Below are 26,343 nucleotides of genomic sequence, written 5' to 3' on the forward strand. Positions count from 1 at the left end.
TTGAAAGACACTTGTCCTCTCCCCAGGAGAGTGTATTCCCTTGATTTATGACTTAGTCCTCACCAATCTGCTAGTTCTGCCTTATTCATTGGGCTCTAAACAGCTCTGTCTACTTGATCTATGATATTCTAAGAGGGGAGCATTAAGGTCTCTACGTACAATTATATTTCTGTTTCTACTTTGTTTTGCATTTCTGCTTGTTCCCATCATGGACTTCTTTGCTATGCTCATTGGAACATAAATTTTATGTATTAATTGTTTATTATAACATTTATCTTGTGGGGTTTCTGTGTTACTCTCTCAGTTGTTTTACTAAAAAAAATTACTTTGTCATATTTCCTTCTTTCCTAGTGTTCTGTGTGCCTGATAATCCATAGATGATCTTATCATTTTACTCTATCTATGCCTTTTTGTTTTTTTGTGTGTTTCTTATTGGCACAAGATGATAGAGATTTAATATTTTATCGGCTTCCCCCTTTGATAAGAAGTATTATAGTTAATATAATTGTTAGGGAATATTATAATTTTTATTATAATTGCTACATTTGTCTAAACCTCCATGGGGTTGCCCGTCTGCTTTCTATATTGAGACATTGCAGTTTTTTTTTCACTTTCAGTGTCTACTGTGAATTTTCTCTTCTTTGTCCCTTTAAAATAGACAATTTAACCTAAATACCCACGTTAGAAAATAGTTAAATTTTAATGTCTACATTTGTTTCTATTAATAGCTCTCTGAACTTTGGGAGAACTGTATTTAAACGTCTTCCCTCCCCTTCACCCACTCTCTGGCACTCAATGTTCATCTGGCATTTTGAGCCTCTTTCATATTCTTCTTTCCTCCTTACGCACAATTTTGATGATGTGATGGCTGACCTGCGGACAGAGGAAACTTTGCTTTTTATCGGGTATCGGGCTCTTGTGGCTGTTCTCCGGTCGCTTAGGTGGCACCTGCTTCCTCACCTGTCCAATTCTCTGTCACTCCATGCTTTGTTCCCAAGTCCCTCTGACACTCCAGGTTGAAATCTTTGACCTGGCAAGATTTATGCCTCATCAGCTGAGCATCTGTTAGTTCAATGCATTTCTTTAAATTCTGTGTAAACTTCCCTTCCGCTCCCACCTTGCCTCAAGCACACACCCAGATGTTGCTTCTTTTAAGGGAAAGTCAAAAGCTGTTCTTATTTTTCTTCTTTTTCCCCTGCATTTAATACATTAAACAATTTTTAAATTGTTTTCATATTATTATTAGAAAAATACACACACACACAAAAGAGTGAGATAAAGATAAAAGATTTAAAAATCACCCCCCATCTAACTGTTAGAACGCAACCAATGTTTGGCATTTGGAAACTTTTTCTAGGTATTTTTCCCTATGCGTGGGTTTTTAAAATCATATTTGAAATCATTCTGAATGTATAATTCTGTTGTTTGTGGGTTTCTTATTTAATGTAGTCAGTATAAAGATAACATAGGCAGACAAAAATTTTCCATTGAGTAGATTTACCGTAGCGAAATTAAGCTCTTGTTGACATTTAAATGCGTGTGCGTATTTTTTGCTATCAGAAAAAAATATTAGAGTGAACACATTTCTGTACACATTTTTTCCTTCTTTTGCATAATTTACTTAAGGTAAATTTTTAGAAAGACTAATAAGATTTCTAGGACTTGTAATATAAGTTATCAACGTCCCAAAGTTGGGTACTTATGTATATGCTCACCAGCATATTGGTGACTGTTTTACGGAACCCTTGCCAGCTTCTTTGATTATATAAGCAAAAATTTTATTTCTTCGAAAATCTTATGGGAATTATTTGTGTCCTTTGCCTGTTTATCTATTGTGGGTCTTGATATTACACATTTTTTAATATTCTTCATAGAGAAGGAACATCATTTATCTAACCAATTTGTTGTACTTCCTTTCCTCCAGTATATTATTTGATGTTAAACTTTTTTAACAAAAAGAAATTTTCTAATTTTGTGCAGTCAAACCTGTCCTGTCTGTTTTCTGATTCTTTTGCTTTTCAGCCATTCTAAGTTGACAAAGGGCTTTTCTTTCCCTCCACTGGCTTTTATAAATTGACCACTAATCTTTCATCTAGTTTTTCTATGGTTTGATTTTTTTGAAATTTAATTTATTAATGAATTCGGAATTTCTTTTGCTACTTGGTGTGAGATGAGGATCTAAAAGTTGGTTTTTACCCCTGAATTGTTCATTGATAGTCTCAGCATCATTTATTGACTAAGATTTCCACTTGCATTATTGATTCAGGGGAATACCTCATTTCTTCTTCTGGGTTCTGTTAATTGTCTAGCACATTATTTGGAACTTCTGGGTGTTGGCAAGTGTCCAATTTCAACAAGAATGCCTCTTTTTTTTTTTTTTAACCATTAAATGTAAAGTTGGATATTAAAGTGAACAGGTTACTCTTTATCAGGTGTAAGAAGTATCCTTCTATTCCTTCATTTAAATGACTTTTGTGGAAAAACTATCACACAATGAGATGGCTTTTTGTTTTTTGCCGTGATGACGTAACGCACAGTATCAACAAATTTCCTGACATTGAAAAGGCCTTACATTTCTATGGTAAATCTGACTTGGTAAAACGATGATTTATAATTTTAATATACTGAGTTCTATCTGGTAATATTTTAACTCAGATGTTTGCATCTATATTCATACATGCATTTGAGCAATTGTTTTTCTCTTTTGTGCTACATTTGTCAAGTTTTGGTATTTGGGTAAATTAGTTTCATAACAGAAATTCATTATTATTATCTTATGTTCTGAAATTGTTTACAGAGTATGAGAATCATCTCGACCTTGAAATTTAAAATATGCTAGAGCCAAAAAAAATTATACTAGAAACTGTTTATTCTTTGATAACATTCTCAGTTTCATTTATGGTTGTTGGTCTAATCAATACTACTTGTGTTAACTCCTATTAATTGTAGTAAATTATGTTTTGCCCCTAAATTTTCAACTACTTCAAGGTTTTTTTGTTTTGTTTTGTTTTTTTACTTCAAGGTTTTTAAATGGATTAGCACACAAGTAATAAGGTCATTTCTTCTCATTTTTTCTCTCTCCTCTATCTAAGCTTACATTGCCTTCTTATTTCTAGTTAGGATTGAATCATTTTTCTCGATCACAGTTATTAGAAGTATTTGTATTGTTTAGTTTACTCTTTACCCCCTCCCCCTGCCAAAGAACCAGCTTTTAAATTTATTGATTCTGGTATTTTCCTCCTTTCTAATTCATTTATTTCTGCTTTTATCTTTATAAAAATTTTCCTTATTTCTCTATTACTTTTTTGTTCTTTTTTTTTCTAAATGCTCAAGTTGACTGTTTCATTCATTTATTTAGTTTCTTTTTTTTTAAAAAAAAGTATTCAAGCTGTTAGGGTTATGTGTTTATCTCTGAGAATAGTTCTGGCTGCATCTGTGAATTTTTTTTTTAAAACAACCAATCCAGGGCTTCCCTGGTGGTGCAGTGGTTAAGAATCCGCCTGCCAATGCAGGGAACACGGGTTCGAGCCCTGGTCCAGGAAGATCCCACATGCCACGGAGTAACTAAGCCCGGGCACCACAACTACTGAGCCTGTGCTCTAGAGCCCGCAAGCCACAACTACTGAGCCCGTGTGCCAAAACTACTGAAGCTTGTGCTCCTAGAGCCCGTGCTCCGCAACAAGAGAAGCCACTGCAATGAGAAGCCCATGCACCGCAACGAAGAGCAGCCCCTGCTCACCACAACTAGGGAAAGCCCACGCGCAGCAACGAAGACCCAACACAGCCAAAAATAAATAAATAAACAAACAAACAAACAAACCAATTCAGAAAGTTCTTGTCATTCTTGATTATGTCCCATACATTTTGTTTTATAGTCCTGACTTTGCTTTTTTTAAAAAGCCAATTTTTTTATTTCCTAGGTTTCTGTGTATTGTGGTCAGAGTACATAGCCCACATAATATGTTTTTCTTTTTTTTTTAAAGTTTTTTTTGATGTGGACCATTTTTAAAGTCTTTATTGAATTTGTTACAATATTGCTTCTGTTTTATGTTTTGGTTTTTTGGCTGCTGGGCATGTGGGATCTTACCTCCCTGACCAGGGATTGAACCTGCACCCTCTGCATTGGAAAGTGAAGTCTTAACCACTGGACCACCAGGGAAGTCCCCAATTTCTGCTTTTCTTTTAATGGAAGGTTTTGTTTTTGCTAGGCAGGTAATTCATCTTGACAACTGTTTCTTGGATACTTGAGAAAAATGTGGATTGCCTATTTATTTAAAATCAAATCTAAGAGCTATTAATTAAATTATATTCATTATACTGTTTATATAATTATATATCCTAATTTACATTTTGCCAACTCGATCTGTTCAAATCTATAGTATATTAAAATCTGACACTACCATATCTTTGCCAATGGCTCTTGAATTTTAACAATTGTACTTTATGTACTTTTAGACAACAACCTTCAGTGCATAAGATTACTCTATTTGCCTTTACGATCTTTCTTTCATTAATATAAAATAAACTTTTTAATCTTGATATGTAGTTTTATTGTTAATTCTACAGTGCTAGGTATGAATATTGCCACTCTGACTTTCCTTTTGTTTATATTTGTCCTCTATCTCATCGTGGGACTTTTACTTTGAATATTTCTCTGTCATTAAGTAAGTGTGTCCTTTATAAGCAACAAAGAGTCGAATTTTATTTTGTAATTGAACTGAAAATGTTGGTTAATTTAAAAATTTTGAAATTTTCATATTTATTGCTGTGATTTCTATGCTTAGGTACTTTTTCCCATTCTATTTACTTCCTTGCTATTTTGTCTGATTTCTTTGTTTCTTTTTATCTTTTTTAGTGATTTTGAGGATAAGCATCCTGTTTGTAATAGTCAGTGGTTACTTCAAGGTTTAAAAAAATCGTATGCTTTCTGTAAATTTCATGTTAAAAAAAACTGAACAATGACTTTTTTTTATAAATTGTCTTCTTCATTTTTTAAAAATAAATTTATTTATTTATTTTTGGCTGCTTTGGGTCTTCGTTGCTGCGTGCAGGCTTTCTCTTGTCGTGGCGAGCAGGGGTTACTCCTTGCTGCGGTGCACGAGCCTCTCATTGTGGCAGCTTCTCTCGTTGCGGAGCCCGGGCTCTACGCATGCGGGCTCAGTAGTTGTGGCATGCAGGCTCAGTAGCTGTGGCTCACGGGCTTAGTTGCTCTGCGGCATGTGGGATCTTCCCCGCCCAGGGCTCGAACCCGCGTCCCCTGCATTGGCAGGCGGATTCCTAACCACTGCACCACCAGGGAAGCCCCAGAACAATGACTTTTAATTTCCTTTTATGGAGTGTTTGCCCCGCCTGTGTTCCAGTACTCTCCACCACCCCGGCCTCCTTCAACTCAAGAACATCTTCCTTCTTTGTTAATTTATCTGAGGTATTACAGCTTGCCTTGTTTTAAAGACATGGATGATCTCTTTTACTGTTTTTTCTTTTAAATCTGTAACTATATTCATCATAGCTTCGTTCTCTTTCCAGTTTCCTGCTTTTAATGCTCAGCTCCAAGCTTTCCCGCCTAGATGTTTGCATCCTTTGTGGTTAGATCTCTTGGAGATCTAAAGTTCTGCCTCTTGGAGGCAGTTTTTTCCTGGAAGCCACACATACCTGAGTGTGGCTTTCTATGATTTCACACCTGAACAGCCACCCAACTGGGCATGAAATTCTTGTGCTCAAATTTTCTCCCTCAAAACTTTTCTGGTGTTAATTATTTTTTCAGAGAGGTTTCCAGGAGACTTGGTTGGTTTGTTCACAGATGTTTGTAAGGTTCTATATTAATGACATTTAAAGGTGTAAGTGGGACATCTGGGAGTGGTTTTCTTTCCAAAAATTTTGCATGAAATGTGGCTCCTCTAATCCAAGTTCTCATCGTCTCTGTTGTTCAGTGCAGCCCCACTTCTCAGACACCAGCTGCTGGTGGGTAACAAAGGTCCTCTCAGGCCCTTCACGTCTATTCACAGACCTGATTTGTTTGACCCATGACCTTTCCCCATTCATTCTATTTCCTTCCTAGTATGAGGCTGGGACCAGGGCCCTGGTGACTGACAGCCCAGCTGGGGCCATGCTCACCTTGGACTGCTTCTAGCTAACAACTGGGTTCCAGGGAAGCACTGGTCCTGGGAGATTCCTGCTAGACGTGGAACTTCTCCAATGGGCAACTTGTGCTTAGGGACCCTCCGTCGACCTGGCCCATCATTCTCAGAGCTGCACTGTGGTCTGACGCTCTTCCTACCCAATCCTTCCATCCCTCTCTCCTTCCACAGGTGTCAGACTGCTCTGTGGCCTGAGGGGCTCTCCCTGTCCACTCCTGTCCCTTTCCCTTTATCCTTCACAGGCCTTTCCCCTAGTAAATCTGTCAAATGTCTAATATTGTCTAAGCATCTGCTTCTCAGCCTCCCACCCACCCACCTTACAGTGTGATCAGTTGATTGCAGTGGATCCCTGAGTTGGCCGGAACAGGAGTTATCAACAGCCCCAGGCAACGGGTCAAGAGTGGGGAGGTTGCTGGCTCCTCCTACCAAGTAGGTTGGTTTTTACTGGCAGCCCATCTTTGAGAAAAAAATGAGTATTTTATCTCTTGCTGCAGCCCGAAGCCTTTTTATCTTATTCCAGTGAAGTTCCTGATCTTTTTATAAAAAAGATTGTTGAAAAGATGGTTTCCTTGAACTTTCAGAGGGAATTCAGAGGATTAATTTTTTAGAGTCTCTGCTCACTCTACCATTAGCTGGAAGTATTTTTTTCAACCTAATTTCTTTTTGCTAGTCCATAGAATGGTTTTCTAGCTTCAAAAATTACCATTTGAAAAGCTCCCATTTGAAGTCATTAAGGGGACTTCCCTGGTGGTTCAGTGGTTAAGACTTCTCACTCCCATTGCAGGGGGCCTGGGTTCGATCCCTGGTCAGGGAACTAGATCCCACATGCCACAACTAAGAGCCCACCGCAACTGAGACCCGGCACAGCCAAGTAAATAAATAAATAAATATTTTTAAAAAATGAAGTAATTCAGCAATTCAAATGTGACCTTTAGGATGGTCCTGCTGAAGGGCGCTGATAGCTGAGTTTTGTCTCTTTTCCACACAAACACCTGGTACAATCCACTCAGACAAATCCCAGCATCCTAGAATGGATGCTTTCCGTCAGGCCATTTTTCTCTGTTTTTCATCGGTTTGTTGAATTCAGCCATGTTGTGGGCTTGAGTTTGGGTTTATCTTTGAGCATCACCGATTTTTTCTTGGCCACTTCAGTTCTGATCTTTGAATCATCAGCGATGTGCGCTGGGTTCACCCATGGGGTCTGCCTGAGCATGACCCAGCCAAAAACAGATGCCCAAGTTCCTTTTTTTGCAGTCTTGTCGAATCTCTTTAAGCACAAGCTTGTATTTGTTCTTATCTTTGTGGTTCTTGGTTTTCTGCTGTTTCTGATGTTGAAGGTGACTTCTCTGAGCCAAATGAGTCTTCCTCTTTGGTGCTGTGACACCTTTCAGTTAGATCGGATTGGGTCCTTGCCTGTTCTTCTCACCATTTTTGAAACTTATCTTGTCGGTTCCAAACTATTCTAGCTATTTTTTGAGATAGTCTTGTTGGATGGTTCGGCATATTTTGTTGGGAGGGGGTAGCCTGCCAGCTTGCATTTAATTTATTCCAGGCATCCTAGGGTTGGGGCAGTTGCACCTGGGGCTTATGCTGCACAACTTCAGGAGGTGCCATTCACACAGACCACAGGAGTCCGGAGCTTTTGATATGAATAAATACATTTTCCTAGATCTCTCATGACATAAACCTATAAGAAAAGTTAGCACATAGGAAAATATAGAATTTTTGGAAAACCACCAAATCAAATAATGTATATTACATATTTACTATATAGTGTTCAATGGATGAGAGATATATGTGTTTTTTTGTTTTGTTTTTTGCTAGCAGTTAGAGGGGGTTTTGGAATGGCATTCTCTCTAGGGTCTTAAAAGTACTCAGCTCCTTCCTTCCCAAGGGCTTGTGACTTCCCTCTCTCTGCTGGCTTCCAGCTTCCATCTGCAGCCTTGATCCTCTTGTCCCTGAGCCCAGCTCTAATTTTCTACCCGTCCAAAGACCTTTCTTTGCCTTGAGGAGACCTCAAGCCCTTACTTCATTCCCTCTGGGAATGTTCTTTCTTCCATGTTTCTCCAATTTCTGTTTGGTTTTCTCCTCGGAGAACAAGAGGCTGTAGCAGCTTCAGACTTTATCCTCCCAACTCCAAATCCCAAAGAAAAAGTCCCGACCCCCTTCCTAGAAACCCAAGCAAGAGTTTCATTGCTTTTCATCGCCTCTGGGTCAATTGTTCATCCCTGGACCTATAAATGAACCAGTGACGGTGTCCAGGGGAATGTGCTGCACTGATTGCCACCAGCCCTACATTCGGGGGTGGGGTCAGCTCTGTCCAACCTTCGGGGTGGGGGTGGGGTGGAGCAGAGGGGCAACATATAAAGAGGAGCTGGGTCCTGAAAACAGCATTTGAAGCGGTACAATCTGCAGCTCCAGTCAGCCTTGCCCTAGTTTTCATGTTTCCAGTTCTGTGAAGTTCACTCTTTGATGAAACCAGTTTGCGTCAGGGCTTATGTTGTTGTTACTACTTTCAACAGAAAGACTTCTGATTGGAAAAAAGGGACAGATGTTTGTGCACAATTCTGTTTTTATTAAAGATAAAGGCACACACATGTGTGTGTGTGTACAGAAAGAGTCTGGGATTATATATATACTTTATATATATATATATATATATATATATATACCCATATATATATATATATATATATATATATATATATATATATACACATACACATATATATAAAGTAACAGTGGTTCTATCTGGGCAACAGATTTCGAGGTAATTTTTCTTCCTGTGTCTTCTAATTGTTATTCAAAGAGCATAGATTGCTGTGGGAGAAAGGGGTCATGTTTATGATTCTTGACAAAGTCGTTTGAATCCATCAGTTCTAGAGAGTAAGAGGACCTTCATCTCATCTACTGTTCACGTTGTAGGAAGGAACATGAGCCAGAGTGAGAACTGCTCCTTCCACGATGTGGATGAGCTGATGAAAACCGTGCAGCTGGCTGTCCACATCCCCACCTTCCTCCTCGGTCTGCTCCTCAATCTGCTCGCCATCCGAGGCTTCAGCTCCTTCCTGAAGAAGAGGTGGCCCTGCTACGCTGCCACCTCCATCTACATGATCAACCTGGCGGTCTTTGACCTGCTGCTGGTGCTCTCTCTCCCATTCAAGATGGCCCTGTCTCACGTGAAGGCTCCCCTTCTTCCCTTCTGTACCCTAGTGGAGTGCTTCTACTTCATCAGCATGTATGGGAGCATCTTCACTATCTGCTTCATCAGCCTGGACAGATTCTTGGCCATCCGGTACCCGCTCCTGGTCAGCCACCTCCGGTCCCCCAGGAAGACCTTTGGGATCTGCTGCGCCATCTGGGTCCTGGTGTGGGTGGGGAGCACCCCTATCTACAGCTTCCATGGGAAAGTGGAAGATTACAGGTGCTTCCACAACATGTCTGACGGCACCTGGAGTGCCAAGGTCTTCTACCCTCTTGAGGTCTTCGGCTTCCTCCTCCCCATGAGCATCATGGGCTTCTGCTCCTACAGGAACATCTGCATTCTGGTCGCCCGTCGGGACCACACCCAGGACTGGGGCCAGCAGAAGGCCTGTATCTGGACTATCGCGGCCAGTCTGGCTGTCTTTGTGGTCTCCTTTCTCCCCGTCCACCTGAGTTTCCTCTTGCAGTTCCTGGTGAGGAATGGCTTTATCGTGGAGTGCAGAGCCAAGAAGAACATCATCTTGTTCTTGCAACTGTCCATGTGTTTCTCCAACATCAACTGCTGTCTGGATGTTTTCTGCTACTACTTTGTCATCAAAGAATTCCGCACGGATATGATGGCCCACCAGCCTCCCAGGGCCCAGCTGGTCCTCCAGGACACCATGACCACCATGGCTAAGGGAAGAAAGCTGTGCTTGGAGGAAGGAAACCTCGGTCTGAATTCCACAGCAGATACCTCTTCCTAGGGCTCTGATGTGGTGGGCTGACACATGGCACATTTACTGGTGTGCCCTCCCTCTGACGCTCACTTGAATGCCGTCTTTGCTCACTGTGGCCCCAAAACCTTTCCCCAGCAGCCAGACAACTTGATATAAACACTCAGTGTCTGGGGAGCTCTGAAGAACCTAAGACCCAGGTGAATTCTTGATTTCTAAGCCTAAAAAGCATGCGGTGGAAGAATTGAGAAAGAGAATGAGACCATCTGAATAAGGCTGTTTCTCAGCTCTCCTCTGTCCTTCTGTTAGGCTAGAAGATTCTGGAAAGGAAGAGAGAGAGGAGTTAGGAGAGAGAATCAAGAGGGTTGGCATGGAGGAGAGATGGAGTGGGAGGGATGGACCAAGCTCCTTTTTGGTTTGGGGATCCCGGCGTGGAGCAGTTGTACTTTGTGGTCTCTTCTGGAGCTCTGTTGACCCATGACCTCACAGAGATGCCAGCAGAGTGGGTGACTGGGGAGAGCAAGTATGTGCAGAGAACCCCGAGTTTTCTATGGGCCTTGGAAAGGCCTGGAAGGCCAGCCAAACTTTCCTGTGCCCAGGACAAAGCTGCAGAGGGACTGAGGCGGGCTGGTGTGGACCAGGATTTGTGATGTTGTGGACACTTTGTGAAAATAGTGGGGACAGAGTGGAAAGACACTGGTGACACCTGAGAGCCACGAGGGGGCAGGATATACCTGGGAAAGGTAGGAGACAGGCCAAGGGCCGGAATTGGACAGCCCCTCCCCCATTGCCACTGGGGCATCCACTGCACTGGCCCAGGGGGAGGAGAGGCAGTAGAGACAAGCCTGGGAGTGGGAAATTTCTGGACATGACCAGTTTGCTCTCTTGAACAGGCTGGGATGTTGTTGATTAGATTCAGTTTCCTTGAGAATGATGAGAAGGAATCAGGCTCGATTCGGTTCAGCCAGAGGAGAACAAGGTGCTTGTCTTGCCCACCTGCGTCCTGGCTGGGCAGCCGGCCACGGTGGCACCGTCCACAGAGAGGTCCCTGTCCAGTGGCTGGGAGGGAGAAGATGAGACAGCCAGGAATAGAGGAACCATCTCGACGACACAGGGCTCTTGGCAGTGCCTCGCTGGAAACTGTAAACGATTGAATCATAGTTTGGACTGGGCTTCTCTAATGCTCTAGAGAAGGGGCAGTGGTGGCAGCTGAAAGCCTGCCAATGACTCAGCTGCTCCAGAGAGTGAAATGATGATCAGGATAAATTGTGGGGTGGTTTGCAAGACGGAGTGAGTGGGATGAGAAGCAACAAATGAGACTTAATGTGAACGGGGGGAAGACTTTAGGAAGAAAAGCAACCACCTCATACCTGCAGGAGAAGAGGCGTCCACCGCTGAGCGGTGGACGGAAGGGAGGGGTGGCCATGTGGGGGGAAAGAGGGCGATTTAGATAAAACCCTGAGGAAGGAGGAGGTGAGGTTGGGTAACAGTCTCAGGCTTGAAGCGCTGGGGCTCTGTGAGGGGTTGGGGTGTGAGACCGGCAGGAAGGATGGAGGGCAGAGTGGCTTCCTGTCTGAGAATCCTCAATTTGACTGAGAGCCATAGAAGGGCAGAAGCCCCACCTTCTCCCCGCTCCCCTGCGGTCAGTGGTCAGGTGGCACTCTGTGGGGCTGGAGGGAACGGTGAGGAAGAAAGGGTAGAAATGGGTGCAGAGCAGGGATCACGGCCAGGGCCAGAGGCTCCCGCCCCTCAGACTGGGCCTCCATGAACCGGCAGCCAGAGTCAGGAGCTCTGCAGACCCGGAGATGAGTCCCGCCCAGCTGCTCCAAGCCCTGGACACTCCTCCCCCTGCCTACAGGCTGCACAGTCCCATGGCCATCCTGGGCCGAGGCAGACTCGTGCTAGTCTCAGAAAGCCAGACATGTACCCAGCAGGACACTGGGCTGGATGCGGTCAGAGCCCATGGGTGGGTGGAGTTAGGAACCGCCCGCCTCCAATTTCTCTCTTTGCCCTGGGAGCTGGGAGCCTGCCCAGTGGAGCTGAGTGGCGCGGTTCATGCTGCAGTTGTATTTACCAGCGTGCTTAGGGCCAGACAGGCTTCTAAAGAGGAAAGGGATGGTGGGCCCCTGATGACCCATCATCCCCAGTGATGTCTGTAAACATACAGTCTCGTCTTGTAGGCAGCATGACTCTGCCGAGCCAGGTGACAGAGGGTCGGAGGGGAGTATAGACTCACAAGCTGCGTAACTGTGAGGTGTAGGTCCTTGGAAGGTTGTGGCAGACTGGGGTTGATGTGACCACTTTGGAGGTGAGCCTTGGGAACCGCTGACTGATCCCAACACACTAGGGGAAGGAGATGGGCCTCTTCTCTCTCCCCAGGAGGACCCATCCTGGCTTTCATGTCACAGAGGAGCCATCAGGGTCTGTGGGAGTGGGCACGGGTCCAGAGCTGCAGGCTAGGCTGCTCTGTAGGAGGGTCCACACTCTGGGCTAAGTCTGGCCCAAGATCAGCAATCAGGCTCAGTAGGCACAGAAGGGGCAGAGGGTCAGGGTTAAGGTTAGTGTGCTGATGCACCCAGAGCCCACCCTGCAGCAAGTGGCAGTCAGTGAGTTAGGGACAGCTGAACTTAGCTGTGGAAGAGGCTGAAATTTTCACTACTAAAACCAGTGGAGGCTTAGGGACATTGTCTGGCCTTATTTGTACTCCTAATCTGGAAAAATCTGAGATACACAGGGTATATGTACGTGTGTGAAACTGGGACAATTAACTGGAAAAAATAATTTGAATAATCTGATTTGCCAAATAAATAGATTCCTATGATGCTGAGTAACCTTGTCTTGGGCTACCCTTATTGACTTCAGAGAAGAGCTGATTGCTGATGGCCCTTGTCAGGTGACCCAGTAATCTTGGTCAAAGGAACTATGAAGGGACCACGTCGAAGAAGCCACCTGGACACGGAGTCTGGGAGCACAGAGACCCACCCTCTGGCCTGCCCCAGGAGCACAGCTGGGGCCTGTCCCAGGTGACCAGGAGCCAGACCCTACAGGGTCTAAATGTAGCCCTCACATCCACTTGGGTACTTGGTCCTCTGGGGCAGCAACTGGGCCACACAGACCCCACAGGCTGTGGTCCCTCCAGCTCTGAGTCCGCTCCACCCTGCTCCCGCCATCTTGTCCCACCACCACCATGACACTGGAGTTGCCTCCAAAGGCCCTGACTCCTGTGCACACATTGTGTGGCCCAGCTCAGGAGACCTGTTGACCACTAACAGGCTGAAGACACAGAGCCAGTTCTCCAGAAGTCCTCCACTGATGACCCCTCCCTTCTCTGACCACCCACAGAGTGAGTCCGTTTCTCCCAGGTTATATCTGGGTTTTCCTTCATGGCTCATCCCACGTGAATCCTACTAACCTATCCAGAGCTCCTGGAGAATGTGAACAGCCAGGCCCTGGCCTGGGCCACCCCGTTCTCCTGAGTCCCCCACAGCCCCGTTGTGACCTGGGTGCCAAGGGATGACTGGGGGCATCCTTGCTCCTTGATGGCTGCTGTGGACTGAACTATGTCTCCCTCCCAAATCCATATGTTGAAGCCCTAACCCCCAATGTGATGGTATTTATGGATGGGACCTTTGGAAGATACTTAGGTTTAGATGAGGTCCTGAGGGTGGAGCCCTCATGATGGGATCCGTGCCCTCATAGGATGAGGCACCAGAGTGCCTGCTTCCTCCTGCTGCATGCACTGAATGGGAGCTCCATGAGGACACAGTGAGCAGACAGCCTTCTGCAACGCAAAGAGAGAGCCCTCAGCAGACATCAACCCTGCTGGCACCTTGATCTTGGACTTCCAGCCACCAGAACGGTTGTGAAAGCCAACAGGTCTGTGGTATTTTGTTATGGCAGCCTGAGAAGGCTGATTCAACAGCCATCTTCTGCTGACCCAGAAGCCACCCACATCTGGGCCACATCCCCTCAGGGGCAAGGACTGACCCTCCCTTGGAATATTGGCCCCCAGGGAGCATTTGCATGGAGAATGTTAGTCCACCAACTGCATTTGCCACTGTTTTCCTACTCAGTCTCTCTCTGGGGACCCTGTGAGGCTAAGAGTCACTGCATGAATGCTACGTAGCTGCTACAAGACACGAATGACATTTGTAGTGAGATAACAGCCTTGTTACCACAAATAGTGATTGCACAGGTGCTTGAAATGGCTGACACCTGGTGGGCACCTGGAGAGACTAACAGAGGTTAAAAAGGATTCTGTTGAGAGATCAGTGAGGAGAGAAACTGAGAAGAGCAACCGTGTGGGTGTGAGGAGAGTCTGGTGCGCAGAACAGTCACGAGAAAGGGACAGGGACGCCCCTCCCTAGGAACCACGTGGGGATGGTGGTGATACCCACACCAGGCCACCCTCCGTCGACCCTAGAGGGTAGGCTGTGCTGTGCACAGGGACCTTCCAGGGCCACCGTGAGACCCCACTGCCGAGGGCGGAGAGGACTCGAAGACCCACAGGAAAGTGCCACAGAAGATATTTTTGGGGGAACAACCCCTGAAACTACCACTGCAGCCGCCTCTGGCTTTCTTCCACCCAGAGCCGGCTTCTCAAGTGAGCCCAGGACTCAGAGCCGTGAGTGGGCGTTTGAGGGAGAGCGTATGGCAGGCGGGTCAAGGCGGACTCGGGAGCTGGGGGTGGGAGGACAAACAGACGCCCCTCTGCCCCAGTTCAGGCCCCACCCCCTGCCACAAGCCTGCGAGATGTGTCCTCTGCACAAAGCCGCTGCAGGAGGGCCCACAGGACGCTTGATCGGGAGCTAAATGTGGCCCTCGGTGCTTTGAAGTCTCCGAAGCCCTGTCACTTCAAAGCCTGACATCACTTCTGCCGGGGGGGGGGGGGGGGGGATGGGCAGGGGCCCTGAGTTCACCTGGAAGCCTCAGCCAGCCTTTGTTCTGGGGGCCTCGCTTGAGCAAGTGTAACCCTGCGAGGGAGGCTGTTGAGACCTGAGGCTCCGAGGGGCACCTACAGTCACGCAAAAGGCACCTCAGGGTGCGTCTGTGTAATGAACGTCTCTGTGAAGTGTGTTCCGCTGCCAGAGACCCCTCTCGGAGGGGGGCTCGGGGCTGCACATCGTGGGCGACGGTGCACAGACACGTGTGCGTGGCTTCTCGTTCAGGGAGGGGTGAGGACCGGTGGAGGCTGCAGAGAGCTTTGCAAAGGTTTGCAGTTATCAGACCTGACCTGGCTAAATGCAGAGGATCCAAGTAGCTGATCCGCATGGATGGCGCCTGAAAGAGGCGTCCAATGACCCAGGGATCGTTGGGTGAGGTCCAGGGCCAAACCAAAGCTCTTGGAGTGGATGGTGGGGTTTCCCTGAAGGGCAGAGAGGCCTCATGGCCACGGGTCTTGGATGGTCAAGGAAGTGTCCAAAGTACTGGCACCAGAGGTGCCAGAGGGAGGTGGGCGGACCTCCCCCCAAGATATGCCAGATGTTGTTGCCCCTGGATTCTGGGAAGGGCCGCCTCCGATGGCAGAGACAAGCCTCTTGGCTGTGCTTTTCTTCCCGTTTTCCAGTCTGCAGCACAGACTTAAAGTGGGAGCCAGGGTTCAGTTCTCACTGATGGGAATCCAGCATGTGCAGCAGAGTGGAGCACGTGTAAATGCAAACCCAGCAGGCGTCTGGGGGACTCGTCAGCATGTCCTGGGGCAGGAGACCCAGAAGTACTTGCGGAGGGGAAGCTGGCAGAAAATGGACATCTGCACTGATAGGGGCAAACTGATGGTTCTTGGAGTATTAAGAAAATTTGACTTCAGAGGCTGGTACATTTAAGTCACATGGATAAAATAGGGATGAAAATGGATGTAATGGAGCTGGAAACTCTTGCACGCTGCAAAACCCATCCCTAGGGAGGGAATGGCGTATAACCTGCAGGGCTGCCATAACAAAACACCACAGACTGAAGGGTTTAAACAACAGAAATTTATTTCTCACAGTTCTTGAAGTCTGCGTTCAGGGTCCAGCAGTGTGTGGTTTCCCACGAGAGCCCTCAGCCGCCTTCTCACTGTGTCCTCACGTGGTGGGGACGGAGGGAGGGAGGAGGACGTGCACGTGAGCTCTGGTGTCTCTTCTTATAAAGACACTGATCCTGTCGGATCAGGGTCTCACTTTTATGACCGCATTTTACCTTAATCACCTCCTTAAAGGCCCTATTTCCAAAGCAGTCACATTGGGGGTTCGAGTTTCCACATATAAATTTGGGGGGAGGGGTACCATTCAGTCCATTGCATGCGGATTTGCTCTGTGATCTGGAGCAAAAGAAGTGTTGTGCTTCTTTAGTTTCTTCAAATCGAACGTCACCTGCTCTGAACTCATCAAGCTTTCCTGTAGGATATTCCAGCTCCATCATCTGGGGCTTCCTCCCTCTCCCAGGACCTGCACAAGTCCTAGGGATGGGGTCCCTCAGTGGCTGCACTATTTACAGGGGCCTCTGAGTCTCAGGTCACACTGGTCTCAGCTGTGGCGTCCACTTAACAGGCCCTTCAAACACTTGGGCGTGAAGCTCATCCCCGCAGCCCCGGAGAACTTGGTGTTAAGTGGTCTTTTCCCTTCAAGCCCGAGGCTCCCTTCGGCCATCCTGCCACTCCATGGGGAGGCGGAGTCTTGTCCTGGCTCTTCTCGGGAACCATAACAGCCTGCACCTTCCTATACTTGGGGAGCTGGTCCTCTAACCTCGCTGAGCCCGGCCACACTCCTCTGTACTCCCCACCCACAAAATCCTGCAGGGCTTTCTTTACCCGACCTCTAGACAAAAAACCTGGCTTCCTTTTCAGGCAGAGGGAATGGAAGAGACTTTCTTCTTTTTTTTTTTTTTGGAGGGGGGGAAGAAAAATTGAATCCTGTTTTTTTTAAAAAATTATTTATTTATTTATTTATTTATTTATTTTTGGCTGTGTTGGGTCTTCGTTTCTGTGCGAGGGCTTCCTCTAGTTGTGGCGAGTGGGAGCCCCTCTTCATTGAGGTGTCGTGGCCTCTCTTGTGGCGGAGCACAGGCTCCAGACGCGCAGGCTCAGTAGTTGTGGCTCACGGGCCCAGTTGCTCCGCAGCATGTGGGATCTTCCCAGACCAGGGCTCGAACCCGTGTCCCCTGCATTGGCAGGCAGACTCTCAACCACTGCGCCACCAGGGAAGCCCAATCCCGTTTATTTTTAAAACCAAACCACTAGGAAAATATATCACAGTCTTGAAACGGCAAACAGACAGGCTATGTTATCATTTCAAGTAACAAGGTCCTTATCAGAACTATAAGGTGCTAGAACTGGAGCAAGAAGAACGCATGTCACAAAGGCCCGGTCAAAAGTAGTAGTTGGTAACAGAGGGCTGTCCTTCTTTTGCACTAAAGGAGTCACAGCTCGTCCCCAAGCTGCTGACTTTTTCTCCCTTGACCTTCGTGTTGCCAAGGGATTGTCTCAATAGAGCTCTGTTATTTCAGGGGGCAAAGTAAGTAATACTGGGTTTAGGCTTTCACTCTATTCTGTTCTTTGAAAACCAGATTTTTCCAAGACCAGTACTTCATAACTCTCTTAATTAAGCAGCCAACAGTTCCTCTTTCACTCTTCATTCCTGAATACTAGCATATGGCACAATCAAAATCTTCTTTGCCTTCAAGGGTGAATGTCACTGCAAGATTGTCCTGTCAGTCTGCTGCAGACAGCCTCAGGGCCCACCATGGCTGCCGGTGAGAGGGAAGGTTTGCTTCCCCTACCGGTGTGATATCCTTTCTTACGTTTCTGCAGGGTCTCCAGGCTGAAAGATGTCATGTGTGAGAATTTTAAGAAATGCACATCCGCATCTTGATGGCCAGAAATGGACTCTTTCAAAATTTTTATCCAAACTACCTCTCCCAACTCTACATCTTAAATAACTTCATGCCCTTGTATATAAAACAAAACCAAGCAAAACAAAACCCCAGAAGCCCCCTTTCCCCTTCTAAATTAGGGACCTCATGGCTTTTGTTTTATTACAGTTTGTGGAAAATGTAGTGGTGATCCTTCTGGTAAACAGGAGGTTGGCAACAATCAGAAACACCTCTCCTCACACTCCACCAGATCATAGGCGGGTTAGATGGACCTGCCAGCCTGTTGGTATCTGTGTACTAAGAGAATCTGGTACTTTGGAGGGCTCTGGTTTGGTACAAGGGAGATTCCCTATTGCCAGGATAAGCCCTGGCCACATGAAATTCAGGCTCACAAAAACTCTCCTGTACTATCTCTGACCCAAATTTTAGCACCGGTGTTTTCCATTTCACTTTCTAGGATTGAAACACAAAGGAACCAGTGTCCAGAGGCAAGTGACCTAGGCCTGAAACTTGCTGCCACCCTTAATTTCCTCATTCATAAACTTTCCTTAAAGACCCAAATCCCCATTCCTCTTTTTGAATAGACTCCTGCCCTCAGCCCCGCTGGCCAGTAGCAGACATCTATTTCCCAACGGACGAGAGACACTCCTTCACCTTCTTGGTCGTGGTTGGGGAGAGGTTCATGTGGTCATCCCCACACTTGGTCACGCAACTCTCCAGCCGCCGCTTCACCTGAAGCTCTTTACTCCCCGCATCCATTGAATCTCTGGCTTTGTCCTTGCAGTGTATAGTGCACCGGGCCAGGCGGTCCTGGAACTTCTCCAACTCTCGGGTCCCCAGGGCCTGGGCTGGAGCCAGAGGTGCACGGCAGCGCTCAGTGCACTGGTGCACTTGCTGCACGGACACCTGGCTGACCTCACAGCAGCCGGCGCTGCACCGGAACGTGAGGCCCTGCATCTTCCGGATGTTCTCTCTCCAGACTCTTCATCAGGGGTCCACCGCCTCCTGCACCCAGAGCTGCTGCAGCTCCGCCATGGTGACCCCACGCTGCTCCCTGCCGCGCCGGCGCCCACATGGATTCCCGCCAGAAGAGGCTTCTTACCAGCTCACCCTTGTCCTCGTGGTCCTGATGGGCAAGTGCCCTCTGTGATCTGTGAATGGAACCCCTTTCAGCTTCAATTCAGTTCAACTGGCATCGTATTTCCTGAGCAGCCACTGTGTGTCCACTCCTGTGTGGGACAAGAAGGCCAGAGCAGGGGGCTGCTAGCCCCTCTGAGGGACTAGTGAACACCTGGGGATCGGAGAACAGGGCCATTTCCGAACCCAAACCGCCTGCAGGCCTTGGGTAGGGCATGTGGTTTCTAAACTTCAAAAAAATCTCAATGGCAGCGTGAATGGCAGGACACGGTGGTCTGATGTGTAAAACGATAAAAGAGGAGCAACCATGGTGGGCGGGTCCCCCGAGCGACTCTACAGAAGCACCCCAACACCAGATGCACATGTGGTGCATCCTGAGGCCTGTGGTCTGAGTGGTCAAGACCGTGGGGCTCCAGTGGTACCCAAAGGCCCCCCCATCACCCACACCTCCTCCCAACCCCACTCTCTCCTCTCGAAGACCTGGCTTCCACCCCAGGCTGGAGCCGCAGAGTGCCCTGCAGGTTGGGTGTCCTGAAAAGCTGTCTCCAAGATGGAGCTCAGCGTGTGGGCGGTTTGTTAAGGAGTGTTCTCAGCACCAACGCCTGTGAAGGGAGGGGACGGAAGCAGTAGGAGTGATGGAGAAGCTGAGCCGGGATGCAGGCCCAACTGCGCCTCAGCCAATGCCCGCGAGACCCCTGCAGCTGTGAGGTCCGTTCAGAGTCGTCCCAAGTTGGAACGGGACTCCAGGCCTGTAGACCCCACGTGACCCAGTCTCAGATGTGGGCCTGGGAATGTGCGACCTTGGATAGGAGGTCCCCTGCGCTGAGGACCTGAGAGCTGGGCAGTAGGTCCTCACTGGAGCGGGGGGCCTGGGCTGCTCGCCTCCACCGAGAGGCAGGCAGGCATGACGCTTGGTGGGCAGCTCAAGCCACTTGGCTGGACCTCCCAGCTGCACTCTGGGAAGGCGTAGGCGGCCCCAGGAAGCAAGTGGCTGAGTCTGAGACGGGGTGGGAAACAACAGAGGGCAGAGTGGGTCGCCTTGTCTCAGAAGGGAGTGCAAAATGGACAGCTAGACAGAGAAAGTCTCCAGGAGCTGAGGCAGCTGGAGACCTAGGTGCACAGGTACGGGGCCTTTAGAGAAATCAGACCCAGGGTCTTTGCCTTGAAGTACCTTTGGGACTCTGTGAGAGCACGGAGTGTGTTCAGGGCAGAGCCCCATCCTGAGTGGGCAGGCCGATGGGGTTGGGGCTACAGGGTGGGCTTGCTCAGTGCCCAGCTGATGCCTCCTTGGCTCCTGGTAGCTGGATGGCACAGAGGATCAGCTGAAAAAGCCACGGTATCAATGATGTGAATGAGTGATGTTCAATTCCAAGGACCAAGTTCAAACATGTCACCTACTCAGGGCTCCCTCCTCCCTCGGTTGGGACACTTGGGAACTGTTATGGACTGAATGTTTGCGTGTCCCCTACCCCAGTTCATTTGTTGAAATCCCACCCCCTCCCCCCAATGTGATGGTATTAGGAGGTGGGGTCTTTGGGATGTGATAAGGTCATGAGTGTGGAGCACACATGAATGGGATTAGTGCCCATATTAGTGCCTGTATTAGTGCCCCAGAGAGCTCCCTTGCTCCTTCCACCATGTGAGGACACAGTGAGAAGTCAGCAGTCCGGGACTAGGAAGACGGCTCTCACTGGACCCCGACCATCCTGGCGCCCTGATCTCGGACTTCCAGCCTCCTGAACTGTGAGAAATAACTGTCTGTTAGCTGTTTAAGCTGCCCAGTCCATGGTATTATGTTACAGCAGCCTGAACTAAGACAGGACTCAGTTTAGTAATTAGTTAGGTTGAGAAAATGTTATTTACCGAAGTTCCCCTTCAGAAAAGAAAGTATTGGGGGAAGTCCTTGGAGGTGAAAATGGGAGGAACTGTCCCAAGAGAGAAAGGGGCCAGGATCTATTGCCTCAGAAAGGAAGGAAGGAGGAAGGGAGACAGGGGAGTGTTAGGAAGCAGGAAAGAACCAGAAGGATGGCAGAGGGCATGTGTGACCTGGTCGATCTCTAGTAAATGATGAAAATTTTGCAGTGCCTGGCGTGAGCAAACGTTGTGGAACCAGGGAAGGAAGTCTTGGTGGCTGATGGCCTGAAGCAGCACGGAAAAGAAAGATGAGGAGGGATGTGAGCCCTGGAGTGCGTGGCTGTCCTGGGGAGGGCCCTGTCCCCCTCGGCCCGTGACACTGGGGTTCCGGTCAGGTTTATCCAGGCCTGCAAGGGGCAGGGAGCCGGGGTGACCCTGGGGGACTGAAGGTTGCCTGGTGCCTATAGGATGAGAGCAGGCCACGGTCACCCCAGGTGGGCTGAACACTGGACCCCCTGAGACCACCTCCCTGCCCTGGCCTGAGCTGGCTATGGCCCGGCCCTCAGCCCTCGAGGGTGAGCTACACTCAGGTCGAGCTCCCTAGGACCTTGGAGGCGGCCTGACTGAAAATGGTGAAATCTCAGTGCTGGGTTGAAAGGTCAAGGCTGACTCCTGGCTCCTACCCTGACCGCTGTGTGCTCACGGCCAAGTGACGTCATTCAGCGCACCAGTGCCTCAGCTTTAAATGGAAATAACAGCTCTGCCTATGATGCGACAACACATAGAAAGTGTCTGGCATGTGGTAAGGGCTCTGTAAACATTAGCTCTTAGAACTGTGGTGAGGTTCTTTTTCTTTTTTTTAAAACAAAACAGTGGCCAGTTGCTCTCTGTATGGCCATGGATCTTTTTTTTTTTTTTTTTTAAATTTATTTATTATTTATTTATTTATGTCTGTGTTGGTCTTCATTTCTGTGCGAGGGCTTTCTCTAGTTGCGGCAAGTGGGGGCCACTCTTCATCGCGGTGCGCGGGCCTCTCATTATCGCGGCCTCTCTTGTTGCGGAGCACAGGCTCCAGACGCGCAGGCTCAGTAATTGTGGCTCACGGGCCCAGTTGGTCCGCGGCATGTGGGATCTTCCCAGACCAGGGCTCGAACCCGTGTCCCCTGCATTGGCAGGCAGATTCTCAACCACTGCGCCACCAGGGAAGCCCCTGGCCATGGATCTTAATCAATTTTGTGTCATGGATTCCTCCTGCAGTCTGGGGAAGCCTGTGGACTTTCCCCAGGATCATAGTTTTAAATGCATGAAGTAAAATACATAGGCTGGTAAAGGAAACCAAATATACTGAAATACAATTATCAGAATTTAAGAATTGTGATATAGCAATATATGTGCTTTATTGAGGCCTTGGATAAAGGAGGTCTAGTGACAGGTTCAATAACTTATCATGATCTTGAATTAGTGATGCGCTGAGCAACATTTTAAAATATCTACAGCAATTGTGGTGCTATATGAAAATAGTTGTGATTTCTATTGGTGACAAAGTCCCAGGCACCGTCTGTACTACTGTGGTGTGATGCCTATAAGCAGAAAGGAAGGAAATGCTAGTTTCAGTTAGTGATTAGTGAAAATAAATACATAATGCTTTTCCCCAGCCAGTTCATGACGCCGCCCCCGGATTCCACTCCTGATCCCCAGGTCAGGAACTCCTGGTTTAGGCAGAGACATAGGGATACCTGGAACAGACGTTCTTCCTCTGGAGTAGGATCATTTGTGTGCCCTCTTTATTTTAATTTTAGATTTATTTTTTATTGAAGTAACATTGTTTTATATCATCATATGTTTCACGTGTACATTTTATTTCTACTTCTATATACCTTACAGCGTGCTCACCACAAAAAATGTAGTTTCCATCCATCACCATACAGCTGATCCCCTTTACACAATTCTCACCCTCCTCGCCTCTGGTAACCTCTACCTTGTTCCGTGTACCCCCTTGGTTATGCAAATGTGAGCCACCAGGGTGCCAGCCTCTTCCTCTTGGGGTGTGAGCTGTGGCGCTTAGCAGAAGCTGGCCGGCCCCTGCTGGTGTGGGTGAGACTCCCTGGGGCTCTCTGAGAACAAAAACACCCCCATCCCAGCCCTGATCTCTGAGATGCAAAGTCAGGCACACCTGTTCAGGTGAGCTAGGGTGATCCAAGGAGCAGTGGCGGGGAAGAGCAGAGAAGCCCTCCAATTAAATCACCTTGAGTGAAGGGGGATTTTGGCTGATGTGCTATTCTCATTTCAAAGCAGGAGGGCTGAGGCCGGTGTGGAAGGCGGCTGATGCTAATTACCCTTCCCACCCAGCCTCCACGCCCCAGGGGCCGTGCTCTGGGCAGTGATGGCTGAGTGTGGGAAAGCAGACTAAGAAGAGCTGTAATCCTGCACCTAGTGCAGGAAGGGCATCCTACCCTCCAGGGTAGCAGCATCGTCTGTGAGAGCAAGCTCCAATAGTGACACCTTGTGACAGCAAGGAACAATGGTAGCAGTGGGCTCTTGGGACCCTGGTTCTCCTGGTGTGAAGAAGCAAAGCTGACCTCCCCTTGGACGCTGAGATTTTTGAATAATATGGGGCAACTCTCTTCGTGCCCCAAAGACACACGGGGACTAAAACAATGAATTGGGGCAATAAAAGAAATGTGAACATATTTGTAATCTAAGTTGGTGGAGCAGGTCATACCTGTTACATGATCATCAGATTATTATATATGATATTTTAATGATTACTGTTCCTCCCATGTGTTGCTGTAATAAGTTCCATTCTCAGAGGATGACCTTACCTAACCTTATATGAAAGTTCTCGGGGGCACCTTATTGTCACCCCATAAAGCATCTCCAATCACGCCAGCAGATACAGCCTTCGGTGAGCTTGAGAACTCAGTTTCCCATCCTCCAGCACCCCCTCCCTGCTACTGCTCTCCATCCCACCAGGCCATCTGCTCTTCATCATCAGTCGTTACTCCTCGTTTAACTGCTTGGCCACGTGATTCTTCTTTGTTGGGATATTTACAATGAAACTGGGACAAAGCTGTAACTCAAAGAAGAAGTCAAGAGAGCAAAGGGGAAACACTTTTAGAAATACCTCCTATGCTTCTGAAATTACACAAACCGCCTGCCTGGGTGAGGTACTGCTCCACTTCCCTGTGGAGCATCTGGCATCAGTGCACCTGGGGAGGGGGCGGCACAGGCCAGTGGGAAATCCTTGGGCGGAGAAAGGGACTTGGGTACATTTTAAGTTGCTGTACGTTATAATCCACTAGCCCTGGGCTTCCATAGAGTATCCCGCACTCAATAGCCTATGTCAGTTGTCCTTTATGGGAGAAGGGAATTGGAGAGGTGTTCCGTGTGGGTCAGATATACAGACTTGTAGGACCCAGGACCGTTTCCCCTGGGACTCCTAAGACTATTGTGGGGACACCAGGGTTCCCACTGAATGTGGGATGAAATCACAAGTCTTTCTGTTTGGAGATTAAAGTAAGGGGGATCCCTGGACTTCCCCGGCGGTCCAGTGATTAAGACTTTGCCTTCCAATGCAGGGGGTGTGGGTTCGATCCCTGGCCAGGGAGCTAAGATCCCACATGCCTCACAGCCAAAAAGCCAAAACATAAAATAGAAGTAATATTGTAACAAATTCAATAAAGACTTTAAAAATGGTCCACATCAAAACAAAACTCTTAAAAAAATAAAAAAATAAGGGTGACCCCTTAAAACTGAGGACTTGTTGCTAGAAATAGATATGAACAGGATCTTGCCTTGGAACGGAACTGTTTTACAGATGTGGAAACAGATGTGAATGGAGGTATGAGTGGCGGCAGCTCTCCGATTCCCAGGTGCGGGCTCTTTCCACGACAGCACTCTGGGTCTCTGTGCCTGGCCCTCCCTCCCCTCCCTGAGATCCTCTCGGGGCTCTGCCAACACCCTGAGCCGTCACGGAGTGACCAGTCTGCTCCCAAGGTGGGCGCAGCCCGCCCGCCAGCCTCCCCAGTCAGCATATGGTGGAGAGCAGACTTCTCTCCTGGTCTGTTCTGCCTGATTTGGCCCTCCACCACGCGGTGCACTGGGCACGGAGCTCTAAATAGAAACGGTCCTTCTTAGTTGTCCCTCCCAGCGAGGGCTCTCATCCCCTCTCTGCCTCGCGCACCTGGCACAGGCTGGGCGCACAGCGGAGCCGATAAATACCTGCTGGTTGACAGCTGCAGCAAATCACCGTTGTCCCAGCCCTCACTTCAAACCAGGAGGCAATTGGAGGCTCGACTCCACCTGAATCCTAGGCCCCATAGCACCTGCTGGAGGTAACAGAGAGCCAGGGTTCCCCCCAAAGCCCACATCCCCAACCGGGCGCAAAGAGCCTCAGCCACCCTCGCAGAAGTGATGACAATACCTGGGTGACTGGAATGTCCCACATCACCAGTTATGAATAAGGTCACATGTATCTTAAGGTTAAATAAAAACTCTAAGCCTCCAACATTACAGGAAGGGGCACTTACGGCTTGGGATCAAATGGCCAGTGATTGTGTCACACAGGGATTCAAAAAGTGCTGAATCTGAGTAACTGAGCCTCGAGGGGGGGTCATGGGCTTCGGAAGCCCCTGGTGGCTTAACCTGGCCCAAGGGATGGTGAGGACACAGACACCCAAGAGGCTAGTGAAAAGTTGAGATAAAAATGTTCCATAAAATGTGAAAGCAGAAAGGAGCAACATTTTCGAATTAATGTACTAATTACCTTTTATGAAATTAAAATATGTCTTTAAAAACGCACACATGAACTACTCCCTGAGACATTTAAACAATGGCACACACACCCCTAATAGTCTGTATATTCAAGTTGGATCTTCTCATTTGGGAAAACTATTTCTTTTGCATATGCACCTTCTTAATGGCCAAGTGGGAGATGCCTCATACCCAGGCTTGCCCTAGGTTTGGGCAAATATGGCGTGTGCCCCCGGTTCCTGGAGAAGCCCAGGCCCGGGTAGGTGGAGCAAATCCAGACTCTTCTAATGGGACATGGAAGCAGATAGGGGTGGCATATCCCTGGAGACAATGTCGGGCCTAACGTCCCCCATCCCTGCCACAGCGGAGTGACCCCAGGGCCCAAGGCTGGGGACTCCTGCACCAAACTGCCATCAGTCCTCTCTCGGGGGAGGGAGGCCACGGGAGGCCCAGGTGGATGGCGGCACCTGCAGAGAGGGCCTGAGCTCCGGGTTGCTGGGCATCTCATGTGCAACTTCCAGCTGCTCCTTATTTACTTGGGGGAGCTGGATCTGGTGTCTCTCGCAGGCAGCAAAGAAGCCTCCTGGTAAGAAATGTTTCCTGCTCCAGGATGAGGAAGGTTGGCTGTGGGGAAAGGGGAGAGCAGGGGCTCTGGCGTGCAGGTGGGACTTGGGGATTCTCTCTGATGGGACCGG

General features: G+C 48.1%; 1 protein-coding gene and 1 pseudogene across 2 annotated transcripts; one reads left to right on the forward strand and one right to left on the reverse strand.

Moving 5' to 3' along the window:
- The first annotated feature begins 8,842 nt into the window (after nucleotides 1-8,842).
- On the forward strand, nucleotides 8,843-14,545 carry GPR55 (G protein-coupled receptor 55). The gene has a single exon (XM_082396020.1). It carries the CDS (start codon nucleotides 9,071-9,073, stop codon nucleotides 10,085-10,087), a length of 1,017 nt encoding a protein of 338 aa, XP_082252146.1. The 5' UTR covers nucleotides 8,843-9,070; the 3' UTR covers nucleotides 10,088-14,545.
- A 3,037-nt stretch (nucleotides 14,546-17,582) lies between these two features.
- LOC309630869 (protein FAM136A pseudogene) lies at nucleotides 17,583-19,824 on the reverse strand (annotated as a pseudogene). The gene has a single exon. The product of its transcript is annotated as a protein FAM136A pseudogene (transcript).
- Nucleotides 19,825-26,343: the final 6,519 nt, after the last annotated feature.

This window comes from Balaenoptera borealis (genome assembly GCF_965194805.1).
Source record: "Balaenoptera borealis genome assembly, chromosome: 6".
Lineage (NCBI taxonomy): Eukaryota > Metazoa > Chordata > Mammalia > Artiodactyla > Balaenopteridae > Balaenoptera > Balaenoptera borealis.

Coding starts and splice junctions, on each gene's coding strand:
- GPR55 (XM_082396020.1), top strand. CDS start 9,071: ATGAGCCAGAGTGAGAACTGCTCCTTCCACGATGTGGATGAGCTGATG.